The sequence below is a fragment of the Somniosus microcephalus genome, chromosome 5, assembly GCF_052327205.1.
Source record: "Somniosus microcephalus isolate GS21.2 chromosome 5, FLI_Smic_1.0, whole genome shotgun sequence".
Lineage (NCBI taxonomy): Eukaryota > Metazoa > Chordata > Chondrichthyes > Squaliformes > Somniosidae > Somniosus > Somniosus microcephalus.
The window spans coordinates 245,793,879-245,806,630 of NC_140991.1; the positions used below are offsets into that span (position 1 = coordinate 245,793,879).

The following is a 12,752-nucleotide window of genomic DNA, read 5'->3' on the forward strand; positions in this document are numbered from 1 at the left end:
TCCCCTCTGAGCTTAGCAAAATTTGCTTTTCCCCAATTTAGAAATTTTATTCCTGGTCTATCCTTGTCCTTTTCCATAACTACCTTAAATCTAACAGAATTATGCTCCCCCAATGATACGCCTTCTACCGGCCCAGCTTCATTCCCTAAAACTAAGTCCAGAACCGCCCCCTCCCTTGTTGGGCTTGCTACATACTGGCTAAAAAAGTTCTCCTGGATGCATTTTAGGAATTCTGCACCCTCTATACCCTTCACACTAATTTTATCCCAGTTAATATTGGGGTTGTTGAAATCCCCTACTATTACTGCCCTATAGTTTTTGCACTTCTCAGAAATTTGTCTACATATTTGCTCTTCTATCTCCCTCTCACTGTTTGGGGGTCTGTAGTACACTCCCAGCAGTGTGATCGCCCCTTTTTTGTTTTTCAATTCGACCCATATGGTCTCGTTTGATGATCCCTCCAACATATCATCCCTCCTCACAGCTGTAATTGTTTCTTTAATCAATATCGCGACCCCCCTTCCCTTTTTGCCTCCCTCTCTATCCCGTCTGAAAATCCTGTAACCAGGAATGTTGAGCTGCCATACCTGCCCCTCTTTCAGCCACGTCTCTGTAATTGCTATAATATCATAGTCCCAAGTATCTACCTGTGCCCTCAGCTCATCTGCCTTGTTCGCTATACTCCTTGCATTTAAAAAGGTAAGAGTTGTGACTTACTACAGTGAGGGAGGTTCTGGGTTGGACTTCCACTGAACCTTTGAAATGCACACTGAGCCAATCTCATTTTTCCACTTTTTTCTTATTGTACAAAAGTCATTTTCACCATTTGAAATAATAATAATTCTAATAGGGTTCTTGTACAAGCATCCTGATTCTTCTTGATGCAACATAGTGCACATGTTAGAAAGTAGACTGATGTGCGATATAAACACTAATATTGAGCAGCTTTACAAGAGAGCTCTGTAAGTGGTAGAAAGTTCAAATGTGGCTCAGGATCCATTTGGGTAGAAACTTGTCTTAGGCAGGAGCGCAAAACAGGCGGAGTGGAAAAGGCACTGCCGCTTTGCTATCACGCATTTTGCGCAGCTGCCCAAGACAAATTTCTACCCTATTGTATCAGCAGATGTAGGTCAAAGGCTGCATTTTGCATCGTATGAACTGGTTTTGTTTTGCACCGATGCTGCAATTATAGTGTAAATGCAGCCTGAATCTAGATCAGGGCCAAACCTGACACCTGAAAACTTCCTGATGGAGGGAGTCCCATTCCACTTTGCTCCAGAATCATTTTGGGTCTGAACACTCAACTTACACTACACAAATTTGTACCCGTTTAAAGCCAAAACTGCTTCACACTCACATTAAACTGGTAGTGTATGTGTTCCCAAATACATCTAGCCTGAGACTCTTGACCACTCCATGGCCATTTTGGTTTATTTTTCCTGATTCCAAGCATTGGCAACATACCCAACCCTGGCTTTGTCCTGTCCCCCCAACAGGCCAGACCCACCTGTGGGGGCACAGTGGTATATAGTTAAGTGCGAAGGGATCTGGGAACCAACACTGACTCTGGACCTCATGAAGTCTCATGATTTCAGGTCAAACATGGTCAAGCAAACCTCCTGCTGATCACCACCTACTGACTCCCGTAATGCATGAATCAGTCCACCTCCATGTTGAATGTCACTTGGAGGAAGCTGTGAGGGGAAGTAAGGGCACAAAATGTTCTCTGCTTTGGAGAACTTCAATATTCACCACCAAAAATGGCTGGGTAGCACCACCACTGATTGTGTTGGCTAAGTCCTGATGGGCATAGCTGCCAGATTGGGCCAGTGTGAGATGATGAAGGAACTACCAGAAAGAAGTAACCTACTTGACCTCATTCTCACTAACTTACCTATCACAGACACATCTGGCCACAATAGCATTGGTAGGAGTGAGCACTGCACAATCCTTGTGTAGACAAAGTTTCATCTACATAGGATTACACAGGATATACGGCACAGAAACAGGCCATTCGGCCCAACCAGTCCATGCCGGCATTTATGCTCCACACAAGCCTCCTCCCGTCTTTCCTCATCTAAATCTATCAGCATAACCATTCCCTCATATGCTTGTCTAGCCTCCCCTTAAATGCATCTATACTATTCACTTCAACTACTTCCTGTGGTAGCGAGTTCCACGTTCTCACCACTCTTTGGGTAAAGAAGTTTCTTCTGAATTCCCTATTGGATTTCTTGGTGACTATCTTATATTGATGGCCTCTAGTTATGCTCTTCCTCAGAAGTGGAAACACTCTCTCTGTATCCACTCTATCAAAATTTTTCATAATTTTAAAGACCTCTATTAGGTCACCCCTCAGCCTTCTTTTTTCACGAGAAAAGAGACCCAGCCTGTTCATCATTTCCTGATATGTATACTCTCATTTTTCTGGTATCATCCTTGTAAATCTTCTCTGCACCCTCTCCACTGCCTCTATATCCTTTATATAATATGGTGACCAGAACTGTACGCAGTACTCTAAGTGTGGTCTAACCAAGGTTCGATAAAAGTTTAGCATAACTTCCCTACTTTTCAATTCTATGCCTCTAGAAATAAACCCTAGTGCTTGGTTTGCTTTTTTTATGGCCTTGCTAACCTGTGTCGCAATTTTTAGTGATTTGTGTATTTGTACTCCGAGGTCTCTTTGTTCCTCTACCCCACCTAGACTCGCACCCTCCAAGTGATAAGTGACCTCCCTATTCTTCCTACCAAAATGTAATACCTCACATTTATCTGTGTTGAACTTCATTTGCCAATTATATGCCCATTCTGCAAGTTTATTAATGTCCTCCTGTAATTTGTTGCAGTCCTCCTCAGTATTGACTATGCCCCCCATTTGGTGTCATCCACAAATTTAGAAATTGTGTTTTTGATTCTGAAGTCTAAATCGTTAATGTAAATTGTGAACAGCAGTGGCCCCAGCACTGATCCTTGTGGTACACCACTACTCACCTTCTGCCACTGTGAATAGCTACCCTTTACTCCTACTCTCTGCTTTCTGTCCTGAAGCCAGCCAGCAATCCATTCTGCTACTTGTCCCCTGACTCTGCATTCTCTGACCTTGTTCATCAGTCTATTATGGGGTACCTTATTGAAGGCCTTTTGAAAATCCAGATAAATTACATCTGCTGCATTACCATTGTCTACTCTCTCTGTTACCTCTTCAAAAAATTCAATAAGGTTGGTCAAGCAAGACTTTCCCTTTTGAAATCCATGCTGACTATTCATTATTATATTTTTGGTTTCTAGATGTTCTTCTATTTTCTCCATAGTAGGGATACCATTAATTTTCCTACCACCAATGTTAAGCTGACTGGTCTATAATTCCCTGGACATGTTCTAACCTCCTTTTTAAATATCAGTATTATGTTAGCTATCCACCAGTCCTCTGGCACTACACCTTTTTCTAATGAATTATTAAATATGCATAGTAATGCCTAGTTATCTCTTCCCTAAATTCTTTTAAAATACTTGGATGCAATCCATCCGGACAAGGGGTTTTATCCTCTTTGAGTTTGATTAGTTTATGTAATATATCCCACTTTTTTATTTTAAATGCACTTATCTAATTACTAATCTCATGTAATGTCATGTCCACCTGTTCTATCTCCCTGGTAAATACTGAAGCAAAATAATTATTTAATATTTCTGCCACCTGTGGTGTTATCCTGTCTATCCCATAATGGCCCTTTTCCAATCCCAATCTTCCTTTTTTATTGATGTGCCTATAAAATATTTTACTATTTTGTTTTAAGTTCCTTGATAATTTAAGTTCATAGTTCCTCTTTGCCTCCCTAATTGTTTTTTTGACTTCTCTACTAATCTTTCCGTATTCTCCCTTATCATGCACTCCCCTGCTGTCTATGTACTAAGTTATGCCTCTTCCCTTGCCCTCAATTGTTCCCTTATGGCTTTATTCATCCATGGAGTCTCATTATTGTTTAGTTTGTTCTTTTCTTTTAGCGGAATATATTTTTCCTGCACTCTGTTGAACACTGTTTTAAATGTTTCCCATTGCTGTTCTACATCGTTGTTTGCCAATATTGTTGCCAATTTTATTTTCCCAAGTTCTATTCTCAGCCCCTCAAAATCAGCTTTTCTCCAATCTATTAACCTGGTTTTCGTCATACTTATGTCATTCTCAATTATCATCTTAAAGCGTATTAGATTATGGTCACTACAGTATTGCCTATATGTTACCCTACTTTTATTTCTCCACAATAAGAACAACCTCCATTCAGTAGTATGGCACTACAACTGTGCTGTGGGCCATGATCATCGACAAATTTGTGCACCACCACAAACTGTAACCTCATGGCCTAGCACATCCCCCACTCATCTATTATATTCAAGCTCGGAAAACTACCCTGGTCAAATGGGTAGTGTAGAAGAGCACGCCAGGAGTAGCACAAGGCATGCCTTAGAATGTGGTATGAACATACTGAAGCTAATATAGAGGGCTATCTGCATGCTAACCACCAAAAGCTGCAAGCTATAGAGAGAGCTAAGTGGTCCCGCAGCCAATGGATCAGAGCAATTCTCTAGTCCTACCACCTCCAGTCAAGAATGATGGTGGACAGCCAGGCAACTAACGGGAAGAGGAGACTCCATGAACATTCCCATCCTCAACCATGATGGAGCCCAGCACATGACGTGTTTGCAAGTGTCTTCAGCCAAAAGTGATGAGTGGATGATGTTACTTGCCCTCCTCCCAAGGTCCTCACCATCTGAGCGTCCAGTGTCCAGCTAATTCAGTTCACTGCACGTTACATTAAGAAGCAGTTGAGAACATGGGACACAGCAAAGACTATGGGCTGTAGTGCTCAGGACCTGCACACATGATAGCTCTTCCCTAGACTAGTGTTTGCAGTACAGCTATGACATTGGTATCTATTCAACAATGTGGAGGATTGTCCACAAAAAAGGACAAATCTAGGCATACCAATTACCGCACTATCAGCCTCCTCCTAATCATCAATAAAGTGATGGAAGGAATCATCAATTAGCAAGCGATATCTATTCACCTAATAGACTGTTCACCAATGTTTAGTTTGGATTTTGCGAGGACCACTTGGCTCCAGCCCTCATCACAGCTTTAATCCAGACATGGATGCAAGAGCTGAAAACCAGAGGAGTTGTGACAATAGCTTCCCTCAATATCAAGGCAGTATTTAACCGATTATGGCAATCACAGAGACCCATAAAAACTGAGGTCAGTGGGAATCAAAGGGAAGCCCTCCAGTGTCTGGAATTGTAACTGTACTTGTCAGAAGCCAATCATCACAACCCCAGGATGTCACTGTAGGAGTTCCTCAGGGAAGTATCCCTGGCCCAGCCAAGTTCAGCTACTTCATCAATGACCATCCCTCCATCATAATGTCAGGAATGGGGCTGTTCACTGATAATGCCATGGTGCTCAACTTCATCTGCAATTCCTCTGATAATGAAGCCGACCATGCCAGCCTACAACAGGACTTGGACAACATTCAGGCCTAGGTTCATAAGTGGCAGGTAACATTCACGTCACGTAAGTACCAGGCAATAATCTTCTCAAACAAGAGAAAGCTCAGCCACCTCCCCTGACCTGGATCTGCACTACCATTGCCGAGACCCCCACCATCAATATCCTGGGGGGGTCACCATTGACCAGAAGTTTAACTGGACCAGCCGTATCAACATCATGGCTACAAGAGCAGGGCTGAGGTTGGGTACTCGGTGATGAGTGACTTACCTCCTGGCCCCTCAAAGCCTCTCCACCATCTACCATGCACATGTCAGGAGTGTGATGGAATACTCACCACTCATAGAAACATAGAAGATAGGAGCAGGAGTAGGCCATTCGGCCCCTCGAGCCTGCTCCGCCATTCAATGCGATCATGGCTGATCATCCAAATTCAGTACCCGGTCCCTGCTTTCTCCCCATACCCCTTGATCCCTTTAGCCTTGAGAAATATATCCAACTCCTTCTTGAATATATTTAATGAATTGGCCTCTACGGCCTTCTGTGGTAGAGAATTCCACAGGTTCACCACTTTCTGGGTGAAGAAATTCCTTCTCATTTCTGTCTTAAATGGCCTACCCCTTATCCTTAGACTGTGACCCCTGGTTCTGGACTCCCCGACCATCGGGAACATCCTTCCAGCATCTAGTCTGTCTAGTCCTGTTAGAATTTTATAAGTTTCGATGAGATCCCCTCTCATTCTTCTAAACTCCAGCGAGTACAAGCCCAATCGATCCAATCTCTCCTCATACGTCATTCCTGCCATCCCAGGTATCAGCCTGGTGAATCTTCACTGAACTCCTTCCATGGCAAGAACATCCTTCCTCAGATAAGGTGACCAAAACTGCACACAATACTCAAGATGTGGTCTCACCAAGGCCCTGTACAACTGCAGCAAGACATCCTTGTTCCTGTACTCAAACCCTCTCCCTACGAAGGCCAACATACCATTTGCCTTCTTAACCGCCTGCTGCACCTGCATGCTTACCTTCAGCGACTGGTGCACAAGGATACCCAGGTCTCATTGCACTTCCCCTTCTCCCAATCTATTGGCATTCAGATAATAATCTGCCTTCCTGTTTTTGCTACCAAAGTGGATAACCTCACATTTATCCACGTTATATTGCATCTGCCATGCTTCTGCCCAATCACCCAACCTATCCAAATCATCCTGGAGTTTCTCGGCATCCTCCTCACAGCACACTCGCCCACCCAGCTTTGTGTTGTCTGTATGTGACCTGCTGCAAGAAGCTTGAAACAATTTATGACAGAGCAGTCTGCTTGAGTCCTGCTATTGGACTCAATAGTCACCCACTCCACAAACCAACGTATCATGGATGTAGTACGCACTGTTGACAGGATACACTGTAGCAACTCACCAAGGTTGTTCAACAACACTTCCCAGCCCCGTGACCTCTACCAGCAAGAAATACAAGAGCAGCAATGGCATAGGAACCCCATACCACCAAGTCACACACCATTGTGACTTGGATATATATCACCATTCCTTCAGTGTTGATGGGTCAATATCCTGGAATTTCCTATCTAACACCATCAGGGGAGAACCACAAAGGCTGCAGCAGTTCAAGAAGAAGGACCAGCACATTCTCAAGGCACATAAGCACGTGCAATAAATGTGACCTTGCCAGTGTCGCCCGTATCTCAAGAACATTTTTTTTTAAATCGCAGAAACCTCTTATCCAATACTGTACACCATAATAGCCACAATTTTCAAAAATAAAACCGAATAAAATGAATTTAAACTGAATTAACTGCCACTACTCTTTCAGCGAGCTGGCGCAGGCATGTTGGGTTGTGCTGGATTCTACAAGCTATTTGAGCTTCACTGATATTGTTTATAACAGCATCTGAATGTCCTCTGTGTGCTCATTGTACCACCCTTTCCATCCTGGACAATGTTTAAACACTGCCAGATATTTTGTTTACCAAAATTATTTTTTTTATATTTCAAATAATGCATGAATTATTTAATCAAGTATTTTAATTTTCTCTGAACTAAGATCATAAAGATTTTCAGAAATGCTAAAAGGCCAACAGGCCCAACAAGTCTGTCCTGTTTTGATAGCTCTTAATCCCACTGTGTGACCATAAAATTAAGCAAATAACTAGTACAAGAAAACACCTCTTTCCACACAAGAGATAAAATATAATTTTTTATTTTGCAATATGTGGAAGAGGTAAATTGACTGGTCCCACATTCTCAGTGAGCAGCTGTGCTTGAGGGGATTGAAGGTCAGAGAATCAGTGCCACAGTGTTGTAGCCCTATCTCTGACCCATGCTCCATTTCAACATGGCTCCCCACTGGGAGCACATGGTCAGTGAATTGACCCAATTATTTGTTCTTTTTCAATTTAATATAATTTTATATATTTGTTGCATTAAAAAATTGCAATATGCTTACAGTGCAGTTTTACTGCCACGTTTGCATCAATGCAATGTTTTTGGAGTGCACATGGAAGCAAAAGTGAGAGTGAAGTGTCATGTCCCAATGTGATTTCTGAGCATTCTAAAGCCCGAAGGTGGGAGCCCCTTCCCGGAGATTGATTTCACACTGAGTGCAATATAACTCCAATCCAATGCAAAGCTGCATTATAAAAATGCACAGCCTGTCCACTGGATACCCTGGGCACTGAATAAACCTACTTTTTAATATTTCTGATGTTAGCAGAAGCAGAGGCTTCTATCTCTAATCCCCTAACTTTAAAACCCAGCCGCCCAAGGACTGGGGTTCCACACGTACATTCTAGTGTGCATCTGCAAAGTTCCTTTGTCGCTGATCTTAGTATAACCTTCAGTTGTGTGGTTGGCAGTATAACTTGGGTCTGCCAGCTGCACACTGCACTCCACAAATACCAATAGCTGCAGTACAACTATAGCCTTAGAGCACAACATTGTTTCGGTAGTGTCAATATCATTAAATATTAAGAGTTCTACTTACATTTTTTTTTTGTCTGGCGATTTGGGTCCCTGCGCTCCTTAGCCATTCTAGCAATTATCAAACCACTTTTTATTAGTACCTCTGGCCTAAATATATTATTATGCTATCAACGATGAGGGTTACAGTTATGAAAAGAGACTTGAAAAGTTAGGACTTTTTTTGCTGAAGCTGAAAAGTTTAAGTGTAATATGACAGCTTTTCCAGATTATGAAGAGTTGTGAGAGAGTTAATTGTGATAGATTGTTACACTGGTTGGTGAAACGGTAACAAGTTAATCACAAAGAATTAAAGGAGAGGCTGCGAAAAAAAATCTTATCACAGAGTAATCAAAATGTGGAATTGTGTTGGAACAGAGTCCATAAATTCTTCTAAACGGAATTAGATACTTGCTTGAAAAAGAGGAATATTAATAGGTATGGGAGTGTGCAGTATTACTAGATAGTTTATGTGGAGAAAATCATATTTCTGTGCTGTAACATTCTACAATTCTGTGATGATGAGCATTTAAACAAAATCAAAATTAGATTGAAGAAGGTGTATTCTAATTCTAAAGATAGTTCCTAGAAAAGTTCTGAAAATCATACTCTGCATTTTATAAGACTTACACACAGAAATACACACATCAAGGGAGGATATTAATAACAATTACATAAAAAGTGTTTCTACTCATTTAGACTGAAAGAAAAAGCCAATAACGTTTAACTGTGGCCTTTATCTGAGGCCATCTGCAACCAGTGGTGTTGAGGGAGAAATGTTAGAAAGTCAAGAAAGACCTGCACCCATGGAATACTGGGATCCAATTGGCGACTGCAGAAATCAGGCCACCTCCGTGTGCCAGAAGGGTAGAATGTTAGGAAGAGACCAGTAAGAGAAAGAACGGTTTACTTAAGATCGTGCATTTATATAGAACCTCTTCAGAACCTTCTATGGCTTCACATCCAGTGAATTGCGTTTTCTGAAGTATAGACATTGTTGTTATGTCGGCAAATTTAGTCCCGTTCCCCTGTCCTTTGTTTTTCCTTTCCAAGTATATACCCATTTCCCCTGTTGTTGGGCGGTGAGCGGAGTGTTTGAGCCGTACATTCCGGCACCCACCGTGCTTCCTGGTGCAAATCTAGCTCAATCAGTTTAAACCACAATTTAAGGTAGAAACACAGGTTCCCCTGTGAAGATTTGTATCTTATTAATTCAGCAATGTACAGTAGTTCATTGCCAGATGCTAACTACTCACTCTGCTGTTTCTGACGAGCCTTGTCACAGATAGCCGGTCTGAGCTGCAGTTTGCTGCCATTTGGCAGGGTGCAGTTTCTGGCACAGATCACCACTCCCAGGCAGGACTTTTTCAGGATCTGGCAGTTGTGGTTGTTGGTGTTCCTCATGGCCCAGCCACTCAGGTGCCTCTGCGCATTTTTATCTTCCGCGGTGTAAATATATCGCACGTAGCCATCTGTCCATTCCTGGAACGTATCAAACTGCTTCACATCCTGAAAGTTGCACACAAAATTGTTGATTTATTTTCATTTATACAAGACTGTCAGATTATATGAACAAACATACATGGGTTGGTCTATGCTGGGTGCCGTTGTCACACAGTGTTAGACCAGAATTTACAAGTTTTAATTCTCATTTATTAATCCGCGGTGCTCTGTCTCTAAAACAAATCTGATCTGTCAAACAGAAACCGGTTTACACGCCCCTGTTCATTTTCAGCTGATCTGTAAAATTAATTTTAAAAAGAAAATGCAATTAGTAAACCTTTTCAAGGAAGGAGACAACAGCTGGAATGAGTGATGTGCTCGGCAAAGCGCCTAGCCCGAGGTTCAAACATTAAACCTGGTTCCGCGCCCCAAGTCAATCGTTCTCAAGACACTCAGAAAATCAGCACAATGCTTGCAACACAAACCTGACAGCAGATGGAGAAGAACGGATGCGTTCACCTGAGAGCTGGAACATCCGTCCGACGGTAAACGGCAACACAGACAGCCACTTTAAAACGCAAGAAGATATCTGAAGTAACCGGATCTTGTACTTTATATCGTGCTATTTAACGGCCTGTTTGGGGACCGAGTCTGATTCTCTCTCCCACTCCCATGTGTATGTAAACGTTTCGAGTTTTACTTTTGAAATTGAATTAAAGAGCATTAAAATAACGTACATTAAAATATATAACACGACGCACGGCTTGGTATATACATACATTAAAGATCTCACAAAGTTAAAAATCCTATTTAGGAGCGACACTTGACTGTAAATTGCACCATACTGCGTAGAAACAACTACCAGATTTGAATTCGTTCTCTTACTTGACCAGTCTTTCCCAACAGAGTTGTGAGTTACCTGAGGCAGTTTGGGATCGTTAATATCCCAAGTGATTTTCATTCCGAAAGAACACACACAGTCGGCATCTTCGTACTGGTCCCCTTTGGACATCTTTCCTCTCACCCAATGCTGAATTCGGTCGGCGGGGTTGGGACTCCACTCACACTCCCACACATCTACTGCACAACATAAAGGGCAGAGAGAAGGAAACGTGAGAGGGGATTCCCGGAGGAAAGAGTTGGCACACGAGAAATAAACACAGAATGAGAAAATACAGTTAATGTTTCAAACTGACAGAAAGTGTCCGTGTTCACTGAGACTGGCAAACCTGTGGTACTTGAATCCCATTTGATCCCGTGTGGAATGCAAAAAAGTTCCGATGTGACGCGCACCGCCCTGCACTTGTCCTTTTCCCGAAAGCACTGGGGTATGAAGAGGAGTGGAGGTGTTGTTCGCACTCCCTGGGTCCCCGGTTACCCTCTCAGTGATTCGGGATACGCTCGCTCTTTTTGACACAGTTGAACACCAGCATTAGCTTTTATCTCAGCTGAACCGTGCTCGTGACCTGTGAAGATCGCCTCTTCGAATCCACACGTAGACACTCAGCCAGTCAAACATGACCCACCTGCCTGCCAGTGTCTGAAGTGCAGCAAACAGCCTCCAGAAACACAACCAGCCACAACCCCCGCAGAAATCAGCCACAAAGTCAAGTCTGCAAACCACATCAAAACACAACCAGCAGAGATCTTGAAATGACCATGAAAACACATCTGCAACAGCAAAGTTGTTTTGCCGGATTTCTAATGGTAGCACAATACAATTACTTATTCCTTAACAGTCAAAACAAAATATTATTAGAGCGAAAGTCACACTGTCCTTCTTGTCTAAAGTGGACTTGAGTCAAATGCAGGCAGATTTCATAATGCGGGTGGAATATGTGGTGAATTTTAAACAAACGTTAAAATATTGTGAAAGTAATAGTGTAAATGATTGTGAATTCGTTCAGTTTACCGCGCACAGTTCAAAGTGAGTTGTGAAGAGTTGGTGGGGGAGTTTCCCATTACTTCATGGGTTATTTCGAACTGGAGATGAGAGAGAATATCACAGGCATCACTTGCTTTTCACATTCTTGTGGCGCCAATTATGTGGATCTGAGTTCGGTGACACTGATGAGCTACAGTTTAACACAAGCGGAGAAGGAACAAATCGAGTTCAACTCCACAGTTAAACTCTTGGCTCCGTTGCAAGTTTACAGAGGTTAGATCTTGACTTTTAGTCCAAACCGTGCGATCAAAAATTGGAGTTATTTTAGGTTTCTACAAATTATTTGTTAACTGTAAAATACGTATTTCTAAAATCGGCGTATTATATAATTCTTAAAATATTCAAATAATCTCAATCCGATCGCTGGTTCTAGTGCAGACTGACATCAATTTAATTGAAAACCTTTCCCGACCCACGCTGTGCATTGTGAAAGTAAAGGGTATCGCGCCTTCCCCTTATTTATACAACACTGCTAAACACTGCTTCACTCTGTGTGGCGAGGGCCTTTCCAAGTGTAGTGGATAAAACAGAAATAAACAAATCCGTTGTCTGATTGTTTTGTGTAAACCTTAATAGATTTTCAGTTTAGAAATCAGACAAATCTTGTACATCTGGAACCTGTTCTGGCAAAGCAGCCAAGCTTGCTCCGGTACTCGTTTTGATAAAGTATTTAATTCATTAGGATCTTCATTATATAAATTAAACTATGGTGACGATTCGATATTTATTTAGCCACCGGATTAAACAGTTCGAGTTAAAACATATGGGGAAATGTGACAGTAACACTGAGACGGGACAGTAACAGTCCGCAGTTAGATCTGAATCGGGTTGCTCAGTCGGGTGACCGTATTACACGAAATAGATGCAGACATTCGACACGAACACCGACC

At 42.2% G+C, this 12,752-nt stretch overlaps 1 protein-coding gene across 1 annotated transcript in view; it reads right to left on the minus strand.

The window, feature by feature from the left end:
- gcm2 (GCM transcription factor 2) overlaps positions 1 to 10,986 on the minus strand; it is a 44,954-nt gene extending 33,968 nt beyond the window's left edge. Inside the window, exons 1-2 of the mRNA XM_085987148.1 lie at positions 10,837 to 10,986; positions 9,731 to 9,983 (exon numbers count right to left, since the gene is read on the minus strand). Of these exons, the coding sequence (XP_085843274.1) occupies positions 9,731 to 9,983; positions 10,837 to 10,929 (346 nt within the window). The 5' untranslated portion in view covers positions 10,930 to 10,986. The remainder of the gene's footprint in view (positions 1 to 9,730; positions 9,984 to 10,836) is intronic.
- Between the last annotated feature and the right edge of the window lie 1,766 nt (positions 10,987 to 12,752).